The 23,756-nt window shown below is 35.6% G+C and overlaps 1 protein-coding gene across 3 annotated transcripts in view; it reads left to right on the top strand.

Moving 5' to 3' along the window:
• The first annotated feature begins 3,843 nt into the window (after positions 1-3,843).
• The window catches only part of LOC129263477 (acyl-coenzyme A diphosphatase NUDT19-like), a 33,853-nt gene continuing 13,940 nt past the window's right edge, over positions 3,844-23,756 (top strand). Inside the window, exons 1-3 of one of the 3 annotated variants that reach the window (XM_064103872.1) lie at positions 3,844-3,972; positions 14,522-15,226; positions 22,179-22,270. In XM_064103872.1, the coding sequence (XP_063959942.1) occupies positions 3,889-3,972; positions 14,522-15,226; positions 22,179-22,270 (881 nt within the window). In that variant the 5' untranslated portion in view covers positions 3,844-3,888. Of the gene's footprint in view, positions 3,973-4,141; positions 4,284-4,509; positions 4,714-14,521; positions 15,227-22,178; positions 22,271-23,756 lie in introns of those variants that run through there. The other 2 variants (XM_064103881.1, XM_064103887.1) reach the window with 2 other exon arrangements.

Below are 23,756 nucleotides of genomic sequence, written 5' to 3' on the forward strand. Positions count from 1 at the left end.
TCTAATAAAAAGGTAAAATACAGAAAAGGGTTGGGTAATTTCGGGGCGGCCCCGTTGACCGGGGTACGCTTTGCTGTACCAGCACTTCTTTATATGTAACTGAGAGAATAAATGTTACTCTTTTGTCACCAAGTGGATTATGGCAATGAAATGGTTGATATATAGCAGAACTTGAACACCTTTTTGCCTCAATGGGGGCTCCATGCAAATTGACAGATTTTCCTATAAATTGTTAAAATGCGAAATAGGGGTTGCGTGACTTCAGCCGCCCCTGGGTAGGCTTCGATGTGCCAGCACTTTGTTATATGAAGCAGATAGAAAAAAATACTACTCCATGCTTCTATCAGTCTCAAAATTGGTGATTTATAGAGCCAACATGTAGTTCCTCACAAATAATTCGCTGCCGATTTCTTAACATTTGAAAATAGTTACTCTTTCTCCGGCTGAAATTAACTTAATCTGGACCGGATTCAGCCTTTTAATACTTCAGAGCAGAAATGTATATATGTTTGAATGAATGTAGGAAATCACAATTTTTTAAAGTTGATGTGTGTCACAATTTTGATGAATATGTGATGCGCTTTAAAGGGATAGTTGAGTAGTGGATGACTAGTCTAAAATCATCTTCGAAGTGTCTGTAGTTGTTGTGTCAAACTTCTAAAGACCTTAACTCCTGGATTGTTCATCTGATTTTGCTCAAACTTTTACTAATTTATGTATATATAAGTACTCTTCTGATAGTCACATGTAGATTTCTGGGTTTAATTCCCCATTATGAATTATTTACTCATCTGTATGTGGCATTAAAATAGCAGTCTGAAGACTTAAAACTGCATCAATTGGCAACAAAATTACTAGGGGGTAACCATAGTGACACAATTGGTAAGCATTTTCTCTTCGAAAATTATCAGGTATAAAAATAATACTGATTCAAATGTATAGTGAACACTGGGTTCCGATCTACGCCCAATCCTGTCGAACACAGTTGAAATGTGTGACGTCACAGAAAGGAGCAAATTTCCCCAAGCAGACGACGTCCTACTATAACGTACACAATTTCAAAGCAACGTTTTATCCTGTATAATTAGTTTGTCATAGGTGTAAGGGAAACAAATGCAAAGAGAAACTTAGACAGACCCCTGATATTTCACTTGTGTGTTGAACAGGCCGATGAACAGGGATAATTGACGGCATTCGCTGACTTTGCTCTCGACATAGGTAACTAGGTGAAAACTGCATATTATATACAGCGGCCATGGCGGTGTGACCATTATAGTATACAACCGTATTGTATTGTGGGACTTTCAAATGCGAAAGTGGAATTTGTACCTTTTCAGAAAGGTAATTTATCCTTGCAGTGAACGTTTTTGAGCAGGACATTTTACTTTCCACGGTCTGTGAAACTTCTTTCTAATGGCATAGGCAAAAACCCAAGTTTGCAATAAAATAAACCCATTTTCAGAGAATTAAGAGCACTGAAAATGTATCCATAAGCTATAGACATCGTCTGCTTGGGTTGGTATACTCCCTTCTGTGGCATCATTAGAACATTGCCGTATTTCTTCCGATGTTCTGGTACTTAATAAAAATTTCGATTTCATTTAAATTGTTTTAGCACCTGGTATGACATTTACCAAAATCTTCAGGCTATCTACAAGATATTAGGGTACTTTTAGACATGAATTATCCATAGCTATAATTTTCTTTCATTGTCTACTTTAACATTTGAATTTGGCATCACCAGAACGAGAGTGCTGCTCTTTATACAGTGCGTATAAAAAAACGGACACACTTGAAAAGTCTAAAATTTTCATTTGTTTCAAATTGTGATGTCTATGTTTCGGTGTTAATAGGTGCTCTGAAGTCTTATCTTTCAAATGCCATTTAAAAAATTAGTTTTGTTCATGCTTTACCGAACACGGAATGTTTTTGTCTGGGTTTTAAAAAGGAGGCTTGCGCAAAAATGGCATAAAATGAAAATATGATGATCGGACTTCTTGCTAATCAGCAGACCTCCTCTCAACTTTTTCATTATCTCTGCCATAATTTTCTAATTATGCGGTCAAAATTCATTTTCAAATCTTTACTTGCTTGAATTTTTTAAATTTTTTTTAAAATATGTTCTCTTTTAGCTTTGAATATTCCTTCTTTAAGCAAAAACATTTTTTTTTCAAACGAAGTATGGGAAAGCGTGTTTTTTTTTCAAATCCTTTCATTGTGTGCTACAAACGTTATGGTGCCTTTAAACAGTGCCATACAGATGGGCGGGGGCTCGGGGATGTCCCCCCCCCCAAAAAAAAATAATAATACTAATAATGACCAAGAAAAAAGTGGAAAGGAAATAAAAGGAAAGATAGAAAGTGAAATATGATATTATTTTCTGAATATTATTTCAGAATCTGTCTCAAAATTGGATAGTTTAATAAAAAGGTGGAAATTTTTGCTTGCACACCCCGCTCGCTTACAATTTTTTAATACATTTTACCCAATCTGCCATACCTAGCTCCTTCAAAATTGACTCAATACACCATTGCCATTGAATATCCTTTCCTAGTTATCCTGTCAAGCACATAATTAAACTTGGTCAAGAAATCAATAACCCCTTGAAAAATGGATTCATGTCTTTTAAGGGTACCATAACATAATTTGTTTTTTTTTATTTGAATAAGTACAGGTTTTCGCAATTAATAATGCAAATCTTCTTGTATGGGTTGACAAAAGGTCTTCTTTTCTTACTTATGAAGGAAAATTCAAAGGTAAAAGAAGTTTAAATGAAAAAAAATAACTCGAGTAAATAAATAAATTTGTAAATAAAGTTTGACCGCATAATCGAAAGTTATGGCACAGATAATGAAAAAGTTAAGAGGAAGTCTGCTGATTAGCAAGAAATCTGATCATCATACTACTCATATTCTGCCATTTTGGCGCTAAAAACGTCCCGTGTTTGCTCAAGCATGAACAAAAATTATTTCTTTAAATGGCATTTCAAAGATAATATTTCAGAGCATATTTTAACATCAAAATATGAATATCATAATTTGAAGAAAAATTTTTTAAAGAATTTTCAAAACTGTCCCGTTTTTTTTAATACGCACTGTATATATATATATATATTATGTCTTATTATTTCATTATTGATATTATCATTGATTAATATTATCCTTTTTGATATTTGCTGCATATGTTTTGGCTATATGCCAATAGATTTTGTTTGTGTGTGAGCTGATGAACTTCATAACATTTACATTATGATTGTATTGATGATGTTGATTAATGGCATTAAAAATTGAAGTTTAAAACATAGCAAGCATTGTAATGGACTCTTTATTGGGTTTGTCCACCGTATGAGGTTAATAGTTTTCAACAAAATGAATCAAAAATCTATTCATTAAATGAATCTATAACTTGTCAAAACAAAGAGTTTTTCTATTCAAAATGAATAGGTTAACTATTCAGTCGATTGATTCGATGAACTATTCATTAATTAACAGTATACTAGTAAAAAACTGATGAGTTTTCGATTCAAATTTTGACTAGATTTCGGTCTAATTTTTTTGACAAGATTTTTCTATTCATTTTGAATAGAATCTGGTAAGTGTCCCTCGGATGAGTTTTTCGATTCAAATTTGAATAGATTCTATTCACATTTGAATAGTTTGTTATGAGATTTCTTTTCCATGCTTCTATCAGTCTCAAAATTGGTGATTTAGAGCCAACATGAAGTTCCTCACACATATAAATAATTCGCTGCCGATTTCAAAAAAAAAAACCATCGCATGCGGATGCGATATGCGGGAGGGGCCGGGTCCGGTCCGAGCTCGGACCCTCGCGCATATCGCATCCGCATGCGATGGTTTTTTTTTTTGAAATCGGCAGCGAATTATTTATATGTGTGAGGAACTTCATGTTGGCTCTAAATCACCAATTTTGAGACTGATAGAAGCATGGAAAAGAAATGAAACTTTGTGTAAAGTAAGAATATTAGTTTTAATTGTTTTTAAAGACCGTGATATTGTATGAATTTTATATCCCCTCCCATAAAATTCCACCTTTGTCACTCAGAATATCAGATTGAGTTCACGGTCTCGAAGTTCGGGTAGGTGGAGCGTAGTGTAGCGGTAGTGCTAGTGCAGTGAGTACCAGTGGTATCTTGCTTTGAGTGTATAGTGGAGCCATAGAGATATCTCTAGCTCTAGAGCGCGGCCCGTACGAACATCGCTCGGTACGGTAGGCGCAGTGTGACCACACCGACTCTTGAACCTCTGGCCTGGGCCTGGCTAGCTGTAAGTATTAAACTTTAAGTTTAGACTTAATTCCTCTGGGACTGAGGGGCCAAGATACTCGATAAGGAGAGTCCTCGGTAAATTGTTCTTAATCTTATTTAAGCCAGTGGGTGAGTAGGGTCGAGGCGGCCGCGCCGTGGTGGGGTCAGGATTATCGGGGATCTGCCGGCTATGATCGGGCGGCCAGGGCATGCCATGGGCCATGGCATCGTTGCCTCGGCTGTCCAGTGGCTGGCAGGGTAGCGGTGGAGCTCCACGTCCAAACTCCAGTCACACAATTGGGTGATTTCAAGTTCAGTGTTGACCTTTTGGTGTTGGTGTTAGGTCAATTTAATGAAGATGGTCCCAAAAAGTCACTCACTAGTTGTTGAGATGTCAATAATGTGATCTGGAGCTGGATCAGTTTTACAAACTCTGACTCTGAGACTGAGTAAGTTTTTGGAGCTAGGCCCTAGCCCAAGCATGCCAAGGGAAGCAATCCAAAGTTCAACACCAAGGCCAACACCGTACTTGAAATCACCCAATGGGTGATTTCAAGTACGGTGTTCGGTGTTGGTGACTTGAGAGCTTAAAAAGGCCGCTGAACCGAGCTCCAACACTGAGCTGGGTTCAGAGCACTCATTCTATGAACAAGGTTACGAAGGTAAGGTTATGATATATAACTAGGATTATCAATAACCCAGGGCATGCAGGGAGCTCCGGCCCGCGAAGTTCAGTGTTGACCTTTTGGTGTTGGTGTTAGGTCAATTTAATGATGGTCCCAAAAAGTCACTCACTAGTTGTTGAGATGTCAATAATGTGATCTGGATCAGTTTTACAAACTCTGAATAAGTTTTGGAGCTAGGCCTACATCGGCCTAGGCCAGGAGATCGAAGTAATCCAAAGTTCAACACCAAGGCCAACACCGGACTTGAAATCACCCAATGGGTGATTTTAAGTACGGTGTTGGTGTTGAGAGCTTAAAAAGACCGCTGAACCGAGCTCCAACACTGAGCTATGTTCAGAGCACTCATTCAGCATCAGCATCAGCAATATACGGAAGAGAAGGTAGTCCTGTAAGTCTTCCGGTCGCTTCTTCTTAAGGAAATACAGACGATACAGCTTTGAGGGTACGCTAAAGAGTTGGATCACGTGCTATATACATAGTGAAGATTGGACCAATGAATGTCCAATGTTCTTTTAAATGTATTTAGACTAGGTGCAGTGACCACTGACTCAGGAAGATTGTTCCAGTCATTGACAACTCTTTGACTAAAAGAGTGCCCCTAAAAAAAATTCTATGAAGTGAACAAGGTTATGATATAACCTTGTGAACATTCTATGAAGTGAACAAGGTTATGATATAACTAGGTTTATCAATAACCCAGGGAGCTCTTTCCCGCTTCGCGGGCCGGAGCCCAGGAGTCAACCGTGCATTAGACATAGACACAGGACTTGAGTAGATTGGGGTCTCAATAACTTACCAAAAAAAATGTGAAAACAGAAATTCTGCACTTACCACGATTATATGGATGAAGGTCTATCGTGTGACCGCATCCTGACATCGAGGCACAGACTGGAACCTAAAAAAAGAAAGAAAAGTTCTGTCGCGATACCTCTCTTAATTCTTTCAAATTTCATAACAAAATGGCCGATCGAGACTGGGGTAGGAGAGGTATCGCGACAGAACTTTTCATTTTTTTGAGGTTCCAGTCTGTACCTCGATGTCAGGATGCTGTCACACGATAGACCTTCATCCATATAATCGTGGTAAGTGCATAATTTCTGTTTTCACATTTTTTTTAGTAAGTTATTGAGACCCCAATCTACTCAAGTCCTGTGTCTATGTCTAATGCATGTTTGACTCCTGGGCTCCGGCCCGCGAAGCGGGAAAGAGCTCCCTGGGTTATTGATAACCCTAGTTATATCATAACCTTGTTCACTTCATAGAATGAGTGCTCTGAACAGTGTTGTTGAAATGCTTTTTCCTCAGCAAATTTATAATAAATTAGTCTAAATGAAAATATTACTAAAGTTTACGATATTAGAATTGAATTATGTGGGATGAAGTGTCTTACCTTCATTTCATGTGGTATCGAAAGTGCCGTTTGGAGGTTAAATCCACAATAAATCCACAGAGTATTCTCACGTGTAATCGCTATGGGGATATATGCGTGCGGTCGCCTGCATTATTGCAAGCTCGAGATGGCGCTGTTGAACTTGGTCTGGAAATTCATAAAAATACACAAAAATCCTGCAGTACAAAAGTACTGCATGTATGCTCACAATAAAATCATAAAAAATATACTTCATGTCTTAAACGGCAGATCACGTGCCCACACATATACTGATTTTCACGTAAAAAATCCTTTTTTCATGCCAAAAATATAGCAATAAATGTTTTAAAATTTATGTTTTCCACATATGGAATATTTTTGCAACATCTATAATAGAAGAAATTGTTTTTTGAATGAATTCAAACTAAAATGAAGTTTATACATGCCTTAACTTTTTCATACTACTAAAAAAAAGTAAATGCGCCGTCAATCAACGTTTGTTACCTAGGCAAGTAGTGATGTTCTATAGTGAAGTTCGTTGGTGACGCGCCTTTCTCGCTAGACTTTACTCAGCCGCCGAATGTAATTCATTCTCCGCGCACGTGCATGTTATTTTCTATGATGTTTTATACAACTGAAATTAATTTATATTAATTTCTGTGATATTTTCCTGTTTATGTATGTATGAATTCTATTTGAAGTGAATGAATTATGCTGGTGTCCTTGCCATTGAGGAAAGATGAAGATTAAACAATAATGATAGAGTTGTGCGTGTACAAGGAGTGAAACAGCGCGATTGTTTTATGATCGAATGAAACAGTGTGCCTGTCCAGATAAAATTTATCTGCCATGTTATTTTCTATGATGTTTTTATACAACTGCAATTAATTTGTTAGATTATTTTCTGTGATATTTTCCTGTTTATGTACATGTATGTATGTGTGAATTTTATGTGAAGTAAATGAATTATATTATAAAGATTAATCCAAAACAAAGCATATAAGTGCCGGCTTCATTGTATTCATGATGAACAAATTAAGGTATAAAAATGCTTTTTTTTATTTTAATGACTTTGAGTAAAGAAGTAATCATCTAAATTGGAATTTAAAAAGACGTTTAGTATTTCCTGTACAGTGCACATTTTTTTTCTTTTTCTTTTCATTTCACATTCTCAGGATGCGAACCTCCACTTATTAATGAATACCATTAAAAACAAACATATTTAAAAAAACTCGCAGAAATTTTAGTACTAGTGCAACGGTGGTTTGGTGATTTTGTTGTTTCATTTACTGGGAGGTATGACAGGCAAATACGCGGTGCAGATCTAACTTTTGCCAATAGGGGGGATACAATTTTCTCCCCAATCGGCCGTTAAAATCCGATTTTTTCTTTAACTATCAGCATTATAACCTTTCTTTTTAATTTTGATTTTTCGCACCGCCAGAAGGAGGGGGGGGGGGCGCCGCCCCTTAATTGGGCCCCCACCTGGATCTGCCTATGGAATGGATGATGAATAAGGAAAGGGGAGAAAGAAAAAGGTGCCCCCTCCCCTAATATAGCAAATATTTGTTAATGGAATTTTGTCGTTCATACTCAAGTGTGAGGACTTTTTTGTCAACTTTTCCTTGGAACGAAACTTGTGTAGAATGATTTTTTTCCTAGCAAAATTATTCCTTATAAATCACCTATTAGGGAAGGGGGGGGGGGTCTTGTTTATTTTTTGTATTGAATGCCCCCACTTTAGAAAATCCTGGATCCGCCCCTGAAACTAAACTTGAATAGGGCTCCACATGAATGATTTTCAAAATTTAGCCATTTCCTATTTTCCCTGTTTAACACTGAGCTGAATAATTCAAATGCTTTCTTTCTCCTACCACCATCGCTACCATAGGCGGATCCAGGGGTCCTGGTCACCCCCCCCCCCCCCTGGTGAGTTATGTATACCTAAATATATAATCAAACTACTTAAAATCCCCTTTTCATGACAGTTTGTAAGAAAAAAATTGCTCGCAATTGCCATTCGCATTAATTTTTAAAAGTAGGCCTATGATAATTAATGCATCCAATTCATAATTACAAAAGTGCTTAAAATGTCCAGTTTTAAGGCTTTAATATCAACAAATTTTGCGATCTCATTAGTCTTATTAGGTTAGTGAATAAGATAATAACATTTTCATTAATTCCTAATACCGTAATAAAATTGTCACTTTTTTTCAGAATGAAAGGTCAACATGTTTCTTTTCGTGCTTGTGAAGAGGAATTGGAAGACAGTCATTCAAATGATGAAAAAATGTCCTTAGAATATCCCGGTCCTAGGCCAGTATAACTTCAACTCGTGCTTTGCATTCTCATTTATTTTAAGAGCGATCCATGTCCACTTCACAATTATTTTCCTAGACAGCGCTTTAAATAGTGTTTAAATTGACCGTTTTCACATCGGAATATCCAATATTTTCAGTTTGCGCTTCTTCTTTTGATGATAAAGTACAGTCCACCGACTGGTGTATTGTCGTACTATATTTGGCAGGTCTGGTGTGGAGTATGTACAGTGCCATTTTTAAATATTCTAAAAAGTTACTACTTGTAAGTGCAGAGCTCTAAAAAACCATGCTCCTCTCTTAGCGGAGCAGGATGCTCTGTACCTCTTGTTTGAAGAGGCTAACAGAGGTGACATTAGGTAGTTCATCTGTCAAGGAATTCCATAACCTGATGGTTTCTGGAAAGAAGGACTTCTGATAGATGAGAGTCCTTGCAAAAGGCATTTGGAATCGCTTGGAGTGTCCACGGCTTGATGTCATCGCCGGAGTCAGGAATGTATGTCAAATTTCTATATGCTGATTGACGATACGATGCATCATCATCATTTTGTATTGTGCCCTACGCTCCAAGAGTGTTGACCAAGCATCGATGTGACGCTGCTTGTGCGTTTGAAGTCACCAACAACAAACCTAGCAAAACGGCGCTGGACCATTTCCAGTCGATGGATATTCTCTTGGGTGTAAGGGTCCCACACAACACATGCATAATCTAAAATGGGGCATACTAAAGCCAAGTAGCATAATGTCTTAGTCTTTCTTGGACAAGGGCTGATGTTTCGCTGAAGAAATGCACTGACAATAATGCGAGCTTTGCGCTCGCATTATTGATTTCCGTGATAAAATTGTATTTAGAATGCTCAGATTCGAGATCCAAATCTAGAACACGCATGATTATTGAGATACGCTGCTTATTGAAAACATGCTTAAATTATATCGCTTCAGATCAGAATATCAAAAAATTTTCTTCTCGGGCTTCGTGCCTGCATTATAAATGTAAGACGATAACCAATTACCCATCCTTTTCATGATTTAGAAAACATGAATATAAAATAGTGTTCCGTTTTTAGGTCTATAAATCTCAATTTTTATCCGCTCGCGCTTCGTGCTAGCACTGTGTACCTATATTACTTATTCTAATCATGATTACACAAAGTGCTTTATGTTCATTTTTAAGGTCAGAATTTCAAACATTTTCAGCTCGCGCTTTGCGCTCGCATTATTTTGATTGAAATATGCATCATCTTCATGGCTAACTGTAAACCACTATTAACAGGTCCCTTTTCGATCAGGCCAGAACGTATATTTCTTTTTTTTGTTCGTCCTCCGCACTTGCAGCAATTTTGGCATTCTTTGCCTCTAGTAATTATTCAATTGTCTGGCTGATATAAGAGTGATCATATTCTTTACAGTATACCTGCTTTCTATCCTTGACCAACATACCAGCCACCTTTTAAACCAGCATGAAATGACAAATACCTTGCACATGAATATTTTACTTATTGTATTCCAAAACCAGGTAGAAATATTCAATTCAAGTATATGAACAAAAATCCATCTCAAGTATAATGAGAGCATGGAAAACACTTCAATGTTTTCAGTTGTTGGAAACAATCTCCCAATAGCAATTCATTAAACATAACCGTGTCAGAACTTCCTTCACAATTAAAATCTGATTACCATGCACAAAACTAAACAAAACATATGAAGGAAGACAAGATAAATATCCATAATTTATTGTTCGAAATAGACATGAAATGAAATACTCCAAAAATTTGCTTTGCCCAATTGATCGTGGGCCCGGCAGCCGCTATGCAGCGCCAGATCGACGAGGCTCTATCCCTTTAATCGTTGAACGCCAAACAGGGTAGCAGCAACTCCCATCTTTTAACGTCTTTTGGTCTGACGCTTAAAATATGCTTTTTTAAGTATCATGGTTTTGATACAAACCTATTGCAAGCTTCAAAATTGAAATTCATTGCATCATTTATTTTTGTCTCGCCCACCAGAGGTGAAGGCGAGACTTAGGGATCAAAATGTTGTCCGTCGTCCGTCCGTCACAAACCTAATGACACATAACTCCACAACCGTAAGTCGCTTTTCAACCAAACTTGGTTGGTAGATGGACTTGGGAGACCTGCATGTTATGCTGCAGTTAGACGTCACATGGTAAGGTCAAAGGTCATTTTCAGGTCAACGTTAAGTTTACATGCAAGACTCTCTTATAAACGACACATAACTCTGCAACCGTAAGTCACTTTTCGACCAAACTTGGGTTGAAGGTGTACTTAGGAGACCTGCATGTTATTGTGTTTGGAGGTCACATGGTATATGGTCAAAGTTCATTTTGAGGTCAACATTAAAGTTTATGGGCAAGACTGTTATGACAAGTGTTATTCCATCCCAGTCATTTCACAATAAAGTTTCGATACAATTATGTTGCGTGCCCTCGCAAATCACAATATTTCTGGTTATTTTCGTAAGTGGGCGAGACACAAAATTGCTTATGCCTGGGGGGTGGGGGGGTATGGGCCGGCTGTGTCCCCCTGGGTCCGCCAGTGACTATGATTACTTAAAGGACAAGTCCACCCCAACAAAAAATTGATTTGAATAAAAAGAGAAAAATCCAACAAACTTGATAAGTAATTTCATCAAAATCGGATGTAAAATAAGAAAGTTATGACATTTTAAAGTTTTGCTTAATTTCATAAAACAGTTATATGCACATCCTGATCGGTATGCAAATGAGGAGACTGATGACGTAATCCACTCACTATTTCTTTTGTATTTTATTGTATGAAATATGAAATATTCTAATTTTCTCCCGATTGTCAAGTGAAACAACGATTTATTCCCCCCTGAACATGTGGCGTAAGCATTGTTCAATACTGTATGGTTCAGTCAAGTCAGTCCTTATTGTCCAATCTGTAAAAAATGAAATATTATATCATTCAAACAATAAAAAACAAAAGAGATAGTGAGTGAGGGACATCATCGACCGTCTCATTTGCATGTCACCGAGTTGTGCATATCAATGTTTTGTGAAAAATAAACAAAACTTTAAAATGTCATAACTTTCTTATTTTAAATCCTATTTTGATGAAATTTTCAGTCTTATGCTAGTTTGATTTTTCTCTATTTATTCAAATCAACATTTTTCTGGGGTGGACTTGACCTTTAAAGGGATGGTCCAGTAGATATAAATTATCTCAATAAATAGAGTAAAATTCACAAAGCAAAATACTAAAAATTTGATCAAAATTGGATAACAAATAACGAAGTTATTGAATTTTAAAGACTTGCATTATTCCGGTGAAACAGTACTAGGCATGTCTTTATGAATATTCATTAGGTGGGATGATGATGTCATATCCCTACTTGTTTTGTATTTTAATTATTATATGAAATTGGTTTTATTCAAAAATTTTCTACCGAAAACTAGAACAATTCGATTGACAACTGATTAAGTACATTTATGATTAGATATTCATTGCTGCAACCTATTTCATCAAAATGGAGACACATCATTTACACATGTATGAAGAAATGAAACATTTATGATTTCATGTAATAACTTAAGAAAAAGGAAAGTGGGGATGTGACGTCATCAGCCCACCTAATGAATATTCATGACGATGTAATATTTATGAATTTTAGAATTCAATAACTTTGTTATTTGTTATCCGATTTTGATGATATTTTCAGCATTTTTCTCTTTGAATTTTACTCTATTTATTTAAATACAAATATTTTCAACCCAGACCATCCCTTTAACAAAGATTGACATGATCGTCATTAAGATTGAGCTTGAATTATATTTAAAAAAGTCAGGAATTCATGGAAAGTTTGATGAAGGGTGCCCCCCATAGTTAGGAATTTCACAAAAAATAAAAAACAAACACCTCCCCCCCCCAAAAAAAAAAAAAAAATAGTTTTCTTAGCATTTGCAATATCTTGTACTCATCATAAAAGATAGTAAGATGAAAGGTTAAAACAAATTATGCATAAATGTACAACCAGACTTGAACCTGGGTCAGTATTCTGAAAATTGTGTATTTTAATTTTAATTTTTGTTGTCAAATGAGATATGCAATTGGCTTGAGCGACTTTAAGTTTTTGTCTTGCTTGCCGGTCCATGGGCACGATATGAGCACTTCAACCAGTCACAAGAATGTCTTCAAATCAAAATTACAATAAGATAGATATTATAAAAAAACTATACATATAAAAAAAAATGATTTTCAGAACACAGCTCAAGGATCCTCGTGCATGGGAAACTGAAGTGATAATAGTCTCAACTACTGGTATATTTTGTTGATTTCATCATTACAGAACAGCCATACTTTTGCATGTAAAGGCAGAGATACTGGGCAAGTCCAAGAATTCGCGCGCGTTACGTATGGGACATTTCAGAGGCTTTAATGACCTGAAAAATAGTGTTAAATTACTTTGATTAGCATGAATACCCTCATGATGGTAGACATCTAGGAGAAGAATAATCATGCAAAAAATGGTGACATATGACCTTCACCTTGACCTTTTAGAGAGAAAAGATGTGCCGTTACGTATGGGACGCAGAAAAAAGACAATTTTTAAAACATTTTTTCAAGTTGAGAATTCTCTGAAAGTATTCCATTTGACAACTTGTAACTTAGTGTGATAGAATTCACAACACTCTAGTATATCTGAGGCAAGTTTCATGTCATAAGCCAAAACCCTCTAATTACAGACTCTAATTAAACAAATAAATGACATGTTACGTATGGGACAGTTACGTATCCATGGGACATTTTGTCCCCATAGAGAAAGTACACAATTTTCCCCACAATTTCAAAAATTAAAATATTTTAAAATAAGGAAATAAAAGAGATTTTTCTTTTAAAATGTTCTATTGAGACATATTTGATATGACTGAAAAGGAAATTAGCCATTTCAACAATTTTTTTTCTTGTTTTTCATAGTTTCATGAATTACTTATGTGTTTCTATTGTATTTTATTTTTTCATATTTGTCCATTTTCACATTTTTTTTGCTTCGATTGTTTTCATTAATCAGTATTCATAACAAATCAGTCTTTAAAAACTAAAGAAAAGGTAAATAATCACTTTTTAGAGCACTCTTGAAATTTGTTTTTTTCCATTCACTTAGTACAAAATCTTCCCATTGACATTGTGTGTAAATGTCCCATACGTAACATGTTGTCCCATACGTAACAATTTTTTAATTAACTTTTAATTAAAAAGTAAACTATTTTTGAAACTTTTTGTGGTATAACATTTTCATACTTAATAAATTAGAACTTCCCAGAGATGCAACACTACAATTATTGTATTATGAGAAATAACTTCAAAAAACATCCTCAAAATGTTATATGGGACATTCCATTCTTGGACAAGACCTAATTTGCATATTTAATTAGATGACACCACTTTTTTCCCCCAAAAGTAATAAGATGTTAGGGGGCCCATGTCCCACCTATGACTAAATCTCACAAGTTTTTTTTTGATTTTCTATGAGTTTTTATAATTGTCCCATACGTAATGCCCATTTTACCAATCATGCAAATTAGGTGCCCCAAATTAGCATATTATCATTTTTTTCTTAATGAAATTTTAAAATTCAACATTTGGGCGTTCTTACCCCACCAAAGATAACTTCTTAAATTAAAGATGAAATTTTTCCTTCTAGGGTGACCTTTTCTTGGACTTGCCCTACTCTTGAATTATAATACTACTTATGAAATAGCCATAAAAAAGATTGAGAATCCAGCATCCATTTAACAGTCAAATAATGAATTTCTCTCAGGCCGTAGTTTATGTGTGCAATTTAGTGATCTCAGTGATTAGTGTTTCTCAATTTGCTTTTATTCTTTTATCATTGAATCTAGATACATCTAACAATGGCAGGTACTATGAAATACTGGAAGGAGGCAGCGACACTGATCATTGCAGCCAGGTCAAAGACTCCTATTTCCAACTACATAGGCAACAAGAAATTCACCTTTGATTACCAAATTCTCATGCTTCAGAGAAATGCCAAAGCAGGTTTTTTCCCATCTGCTCAGGTCTTCCCCGGTGGACAGATAGACAAGGCAGATTTTAGTCCAGCTTGGTTGGATATCTTTAAGAAGTATGGCAATGTTCACAAAAAAGAGGACTTTGGTAGGATGGTCAGTATAGAAGGGATAAGACCTTCCATTCTTGCAAGCGATCACCAGTCTCCAGTTCCTATTGATGTTGCCTTTAGGATATGTGCCATCCGGGAGACTTTTGAAGAGTGTGGGATCCTGTTACTCAAGAAAGCTAGAGACATATTGTCAAACCCAGATACGGTGACACTCAGCAGCTGTAAAGCAAAAGGCAATGCAGATCTAGCGCTCTGGCGAGAACGAGTCCGCAACGATGCCAGTAGCTTTATGTCCCTTTGCACTGAAGTAGGCGGTGTCCCAGATGTTTGGTCATTAGGGGAATGGTCAAATTGGTTAACTCCTTCGGACTTCACAACCAGACGTTTTGACACAATATTCTACATTACCTGCATGGACGAACTACCAGAGGCCCTAGAGGATACAAGTGAAATTGTGCAAACCAAAGTGAGAATAATAATGAAATACAGAGAAAAATAACATCTTTTTCCTGTGCTATATTAAAGCCAATTATTAACTATTTATGAATGACATTTTTGGTTTTTCAGTGTCTCAGTAAAGTAAACCCTCTCTTTTTTAGGTTTAAGAAATTCATGTACGTGTATATGTATATGAAAAACAAATTACATACATGTATGAATTCCAGATCTGTACATCAGACTAAGAGTCAGATTTTGATAAGATTTCTAGGAATCCAATTGTGTAATATTACTGTGTGATATTAACCCTAATAGTTACTGGATATTTTACAGGAATGCCAGGAAGATTCAGGCCCTGGCAACTGCCCATCTCAGGGTTTATATTGTACAGCACATATTTGGCTTTACAATGTTCTGACTTCTTTTCAGGCCCAGTGATAAAACTGACTGATCATCCTAAACATTCATGAAATTCTGTAACAGTACATAAAGCCCTTGAACTCCTGATTTGTTTTATTTAGAGACCTATTTTAGGATTGTGAATGTACTTTGTTTTTGGATGTTCTTATGTTTCTTTGTTTTTTGGTCTTATTGAATTGTTTTTTTTTCTTCAAATTAACTTGCTGATAGTGGTGATACTTTTCAGATCATAAACAATATGAAATCAATAGATTGTAGTTATGAATTTTGGCTAGAAACAGAATTTGCATTTGAACATACATGTATATGAAATTACATTGTTTTGTGATTTTGTGTCTGACACACACTATATTGTTGGATACTTTGGGAACTGCCTTGTCTTGCATTGTTAATTTGGTCAAAAAAGTTGCACAAAAATACTTGAAAAAAAATCATGAAATGATGGCGTGCAAACATTTCATGTTTTAGTAATTTATTGCACAAAATGACACCCCCCCCCTTGGAATTGTGGATTTGACATTTTGAGCAAGTTTTAAAAGATTTTTTTATTCTTGTCATTTAGTGCACAAAATGTCACCCTACACCCTGTTACACCTACAAATGTAATAACACCCACAAATGTAACAAGACTTTACCCTCAAATGTAATAACACTCACAAATGTAACAAGACTTTACCCTCAAATGTAATAACACTCACAAATGTAACAAGACTTTACCCACAAATGTAATAACACCCACAAAGGTAACAAGACTTTACCCACAAATGTAATAACACTCACAAATGTAACAAGACTTTACCCACAAATGTAATAACACCCTCGAATGTAATAACACTTTACCCACAAATGTAATAATTTCACCCACAAATGTAATAATGCACTTTACCCACAAATGTAATATTTTTTTATCACCCACAAATGTAATTACATGTATGACTTTACCCACAAATGTAATAAATTTGAAGGGATATTTATGATGAATTTGTTCTAAACTAAAACCCTGTAGTAATGCATTCATACAGCACAAAGGTTATTTTTAAACATTCAACAAATCTTCCAAAAAATGGCCACACAATCTTATTAATGTTGAATAACATGATAATAAAATGTAGTCTTTCCTCCAGACCCGATTATTTCAACAAAAAAAAAGTCATGTTGAATAACATAAAAATATAGCATAGTCTTTCCTCTAAACCCAGTTATTCAAAATGATAAATAACAATACCAAAAAACCAGTATAAAGACCCCAGAATCTTATTAATGTTGAATAACATGGAAATATAGTGTAGTCTTTCAGCCAGACCCAGTTGTTTCAAAATTATGAATAACAATACAACAACAAAAACAGTATAAAGACTTATTAATGTTGAATAAAATGGAAATATAGCATAGTCTTTCCTCCAAACCCTGTTATTTCAAAATTATGAATAATAATAAAAAACACTATAAAGACCTCATAATCTTAGTCTTTCAACCAGTATTTTTTTCTTCAAAATAATGCTAATAGTAATGATAAAAAACCTCAAAATCTATAAGACCAACAAATCCTTAAAACTAAGAACCTGTAATAAAACTGAGGTTTAGAGGTTGTCTTTATTCCAGACCTAGTCATTGAAAAAATTACGAAAACAAAACCTAAAGTAAGACCCTATCACAGCCATTCTCAATTACTTTTTTTGAAGCGCCAATTTCTTGTTGAGAATCTGTAATGCTCCACTATCCATTACGCAAACCAGCAATGTATCAGCGGAGGGGATCCAGAGACCCCTGGTGGGGGTCGAGGGGGCAGAGCCCCCAGAAGTTTTGGAATATGAGGCCTTTTAAATTGCCCAGAGGGGCTCTAATTAATATCAACAGAAGAAATACAAATGCCAACAAACTACACAATATCAATATTAAAAGAAAAATTACCAGTGACTTTTTCACAACATACCAATGATACCACTAGTTCAAACTGTTTTGCACCAGATCTATTGGCTGAAGCAAGTGGTGTAATGAGTAAAAAAAAATGAGGGGGCTAGATATGGCAGCTGAAGCAAAAATATTGATCTTTTCAATACAAAAATCTATATTTTGACATAATATTAAGAAAATACAATGTTCCACTCTTTCCCTTTCCTTTTCTCTTTTTTTTTCTTGGCCATGAAACACTTGGGGGGCCCCCATCCCCACCCACATCTGTACGCCAGTGGCTGAAGTTACGTTCCCCGATTTTGCAAGGGCTGAAAATTAGGCTTTGCACTGCACTAACGCCCCAAACTGCCCCTCTCTCTCTACAACTCGTGTTAAGCAAGAGTACATGCAGGCAATCACGGCAGGCAATACATCTGACCATACATGTATTTCACTTTTACAACTTCGGATTTTAATCGGCTCCGGAAACAAAGTTTCTGTTTGTAATGTCCCAAATTCATAATCTTTTATGATCAGGATGTACTTTGAATATCCTATTATTTGATGTTTAACTCCTAACCAAAACGTATACTCTGGAAATGCAAAATTTCTCGCCGTTGAAAGAGAAATCCTACAAACGGGTTTCCAAATCACTTATGTGGCACATAAACTTTGTACAGCATAGAATGAATAAAAAGGAGAACTCCATCGATCAGGGGCGTCGATCCATTTTTTAGATTGGGGGGGGGCAAAATCATGAATCCAAACGTTCCAAAGGCGCTCGATCATACAAAACAAACAACCTCACCCATACATAGGCATATATCATATATATATATATATATATATATATATATATATGACTTATGAGATACCGACAAGTATCTCACCAACAAATTAATGCGAGCGAGAAGCGCGAGCTGACCTTTAAACAGGAAAAGGGTACCTGTTTAGGACTAAAATTTATTTATATTCTGACCTGAAAGCTTGATATTCTAAGCATTATTGGTACCAATGATTAAGATTGGTATCTAAAAGAACAATAGATGCGAGCGTAAAGCGCGAGCTGAAAATGTTGATATTTCGAGCTGAAAAAATTGACAGTTAATGGACGTTTTTGATAAAGAACACGCTATATATCCAACAAAAGATTATTGCAAAGCGAAACGGGAGTTCCTTTTGAGATTTACTGAAAACAGGACATTCTATTCACCTATTTAATCATGGAAAGTATGGGTTTTTGCTACAGAAATGATGCGAGCGCGAAGCGCGAGCTGAAAATTTTTATATTCCAATCTGAAAAGCAGACATTTTGAGAACGATTTGAAATAAAGAACGAGTTGTGTATCTCAATCTTGCTTGCTGAACATTACAATCTTATTTTATTTTTGCACATCCGGAATTATTGGGAGGGGGGGGGGGGGCAAAACGATATGTTTGCCCCCCCCCCAATATTTTCATTGGTGGGGCGATCGCCCCCCCCCCCCAGGATCGACGCCTCTGCCATCGATCCTCCATAATAGGGGTTATCGAGTGCTAAATTGGACAAAATTTGAGGAAATCAATTAGCAATTAAGTGTCAAGTAAAGAGTTTTTGTTTTCTCTTTGTATTAAAATGATCACCAAATCCTCATTTCCAGGTTACTGGTAGATACATTTTTTCTCACCAATTTTACCTTATTTTTTCTCTCTTTTTTATACCTGCTCCCAAACGCCACTCCGCAAGGCTCGGTGCGCCACCATTTGAGAATCCCTGCCCTATCATATTCTTATTCTTGTGGAATAACACAAATTTTAAAGCGTATTCTTTCCTCCAGACCCGGTTATTTAAAAAATGAATAAAAAACTTCAAATCTAAAACCAATCTTCAAAATTTACACCCAGTAAAGAAATATGGGTTTAGAGCTTTGTCTTTACCCCACTCCCAGTTTTTTTAATACAAACTACCGGTAAGACCCCTACAAAACATTGTAATAATGCATGGGTAACGCAAACATCCTTTCTCCAGCCTTGGTTATTATTTAAAGAAAAATAAAATAGTTTTTAAAAATATTATAAAACAAATATCCAACACTCTAATTCCTGTGGAATAACATGAAGATCAATTGTAGACTATCCTCCAGACAAAGTTATTTTAAGAATAAAAAGCAATAAAACCCAACCCCCCAAAAACGAATCTAAGAACAAACAATCCTCCGAACTAGGACCATGTAGAAAAGCATGTGTTTAGAGCATTGTCTTTATTTCAGACCCAGTCATTATAAAAAATAATTTAAACAATCTTAAAAAATCAAGACCCTCTCATAACATTATTCCTGTGGAATAAGAGGAGTATTAAGCTTAGTCTTTCGTTTAGACATGGTTATTTACAAAATGAACAAAAATAAAAAAAACTTCAAAGCCAAGGCCAATCTTCAAAATTAAAGTCAGTTATAATGCTTGGGTTTAGAGCATTGTCTTTACCCCACACTCGGTTCTTTTAAAAATACGAATTAAGCGAAACATTAATCTTAAAACTTAGTCCCCACCATCTTCCAAACTATAAAACCCTGTGATAACGCATACTCAGTTTTACCAGACCAGTTTATTTAAAGGTCAAGTCCACCCCAGGAAAATGTTGATTTCAATAAAAAGAGAAAAATCAAACTAGCATAGTGCTGAAATTTTCATCAAAATCGCATGTAAAATAAGAAAGTTATGGCATTTTAAAGTTTCGCTTATTTTTCACAACAGAGATATGCACAACTCAGTGACATGCAAATGACCCGGGGGGGGGGGGCACTCACATTGACGAGTGGATACCATGTGCGACCCCAAAAACACGTAAAAAGGATGTCTTTTCCAAGATAGGGCACGTTACGTACGTAACGTAATAAGGGTGTCAAAATCACTAAAATAATGAAAAAAGGGTATCTATTTTCGATAGGAAAGCTACGTGTTTAGGGTCAAATTTGCGAGGGTATACTAAAATGTCTTATAAAGGATGTACTTTTTGCCCCAAGAGTCAACACTACGTGTTTAGAGTACGAATTGCGCTAGTAAACCCAATGATGTAGGTAAAGGTAAAACCAACGTCCGTGACATAACATTGAAATATCGCTGTACTTGTTTTGGGTTTCAATTCAGGGAACTCTTGCCAATAGTTTCGTTTTGTTTCCAATACTTGTTAAGGGTAGGGTTTCACACGCCAATAACTTGGTCTGTATTAAAGACTACGCTATATTTCCATGTTATTCAACATTAATAAGATTGTGGGATCTTCGTTTGTTTTTATTGTTATTTATTTATTATTTCTATTATTATTTGCTATTTAAAATATCTGGGTCTGGAGGAAAGATTATGTGATATTTCTATGGTATTCAACATTAAGAAAAATTAATTTTGGGATCTTTGTTTATAAGTCAAGTCCAACCCAGGATAATACTGGCTTGAATAGAGAAAAATCAAACTAGCATAGTGCTGAATATTTCATCATAATTGGATGTAAAATAAGAAAGTTATGACATTTTAAAGGTTTGCTTATTTTTCACAAAACAGTGATATGCACAACTAGGTGAGTCAGTTGATGATGTCCATCACTCACTATTTCTTTTGTTTTTTATTGTTTGAATTATACAGTATTTCATTTTTTATAGATTTGACAATAAGGACCAACTTGACTGAACAATATAGTATTAAACAATGCTAATTCCACATGTTCAGGGAGGAATTAATCGTATCACTTGACAATGAGGAGAAAATTAGAATATTTCATATAATAAAATAAAAAAAGAAATAGTGTGTGGATGACGTCATAGTCTCCTCATTTGCAGACCAGCCAGGATGTACATATAACTCTTTTGTGAAATTAGGAGAAACTTTAAAATGTCATAACTCTTATTTTACATCTGATTTTGATGAAATTTTCAGTGTTATGCTTGTTGGATTTTTCTCTTTTTATTCAAATCAACTTTCTGTTGGGGCGGACTTGTCCTTTAAATGTTAACCGGGTCTGGAAGAAAAAGACTGTGACTTTGCGCTATATGAACGCATTACTATAGGGTTTTAGTTCAGAACAGATTCGCCAAAAATCCCTTCAAATTTATTACATTTGTGGGTAAAGTCATTACATTTGTGGGCGATCAAAAATTAGAACATTTGTGGGTAAAAGGCATTTTTACATTTGTGGGTGAAATTATTACATTTTTGGGTAAAGTGTTATTACATTTGTGGGTGTTATTACATTTGTGGGCGTTATTACATTTGTGGGTGTTTATTACATTTGTGGGTGTAACACCTCCCCCCCCCCCCCCCAGAACTGGATTTGACCTTTTAAGCAAGCCTAAAAAGTTTTTTTTTTAGGGGACCCCTTTCAACATTTCATGCCATTATGCTCCTTGTGCGCTGTGGCAATTTCATGATAGTTTCTGCTTCAATTTCTATTTTCTAATTCGTGCAATAAGTTTTAAAAAAAATTGGATACAAACAGGTATCATTGTGATGACGTGACTTTTTGTGAGACAATCTAATGCCAAAAGATTCATTTTCATTTTGTGATACAGGAAAGTTAATATTCATGAATTATTTTTTATTCTAATTGGTTTGCCTACATGTAATTCATTATTCACTTGTAATTACTGATTGGTTTTATTTTCAATCCCTATCCTTCCCATTCCCCAAAACTACAGTGGGTTACACCATTGGAAAGTTTGCAGCTGTTTTCAAATGCAAAGACATATCTTCCACCACCCCAAGTGTACGAGTTCAGGCGACTTCTCAGGTAATTTATAAACCGATGACAATAGGCCTACCTGCCTATACTGTACTGGACAATTATTTTATCAGAAGCTGTTCCATGTGAGTTTCAAGGAATAAATTCACATACACTGTACAACTTGCAGGGTTGAGTGTACATGTAGCATATTTTTTATGCCTAGAATAGGCTTTGAATCCACAACACTCTTTAGAGATGTGTTTTATACCAGATTAATTTGGCAGATGCTTGTTTGCTGTTTACTGTTGATTTAATACATGTACTGTTTGGTTATGTGTTGAATTCAGTTAGAATTTTGTAATTGTTAAAGGACTAGTCCACCCCCAAAAAAAAGTTGATTTGAATAAAAAGAGAAAACTCCAACAAGCATAACACTGAAAATTTCATCAAAATCGGATGTAAAATAAGAAAGTTATGACATTTTAAAGTTTCGCTTAATTTCACAAAACAGTTATATGCACATCCTGATCGGTATGCAAATGAGGAAACTAATGACGTCATCCACTCACTATTTCTTTTGTATTTTATTATATGAAATATTCTAATTTTCTTCTCACTGTCAAGTGATACAACGATTAATTCCTCCCTGAACATATGGAATTAGCATTGTTTATAATACTATATTGTTCAGTCAAGTAGGTCCTTATTGTCAAATCTGTAAAAATTGAAATATTGTATAATTCAAACAAGGGCGCCCTGATAAATGGAAGGAGAGGGCGCCCTGATAAATTGAAGCGTAGGACGTATAGTGTAAGGAGCTGCAATAAAAATTGTTTTAAATCGGTCTAAATTTTTGGACTTTGAATTCTACTACCACTGTTGGATTACACCATGTTTGGATTTAAGCGGCTGAGATCGGCTAATTCGGAGGATAACACTGAAATAGACATATCTCTTGACGAAGCCCCTCCCAACATACAAGGAAAAGCTGAGACTCGTTCAGAGGTACGTTCAGATAACATTGAATCGATGCTACATGATATTCTAAACAAAGTCTCTGTGCTTGAAAATGTGAGCAAGAAAGTCGATATGATAAATGACAAAATCACTAATATTGAAGTGAAGCTGCAATCCTTAGATACAAGGGTTTCTGATTTAGAGAACGGTACCGGATTTCTAGAGTCTGAAGTTGAAGAAATTAAGATAGAAATTGATAGAATCAACACAATTAAAGCAGATTACGGCTATGTAAATGAGATGAGAAAGAGCGTTGTTGATTTGGTGAATAGAAGTAAACAAAACAATGTAATCCTTCATGGCATACCAGAGGGTGAGGAGAATTCCACGTCAGGACTGTGCAAAATACGCCCGTCAATTTTTTGCATCTCATTTGCATATGGAAAACGTCGAAGTAGAACGTGCCCACCGTACACCACGCATATCCCGTCCTCGGTCAAGCGACCAAGGCCCATTCATGTTAAACTACTACGCTTCACTGATCGCGAGGCAATCTTGAAGAAGAGCCCGGCGCTTAAAGATGTTCGTATTCATG

The sequence above is a fragment of the Lytechinus pictus genome, chromosome 1, assembly GCF_037042905.1.
Source record: "Lytechinus pictus isolate F3 Inbred chromosome 1, Lp3.0, whole genome shotgun sequence".
Lineage (NCBI taxonomy): Eukaryota > Metazoa > Echinodermata > Echinoidea > Temnopleuroida > Toxopneustidae > Lytechinus > Lytechinus pictus.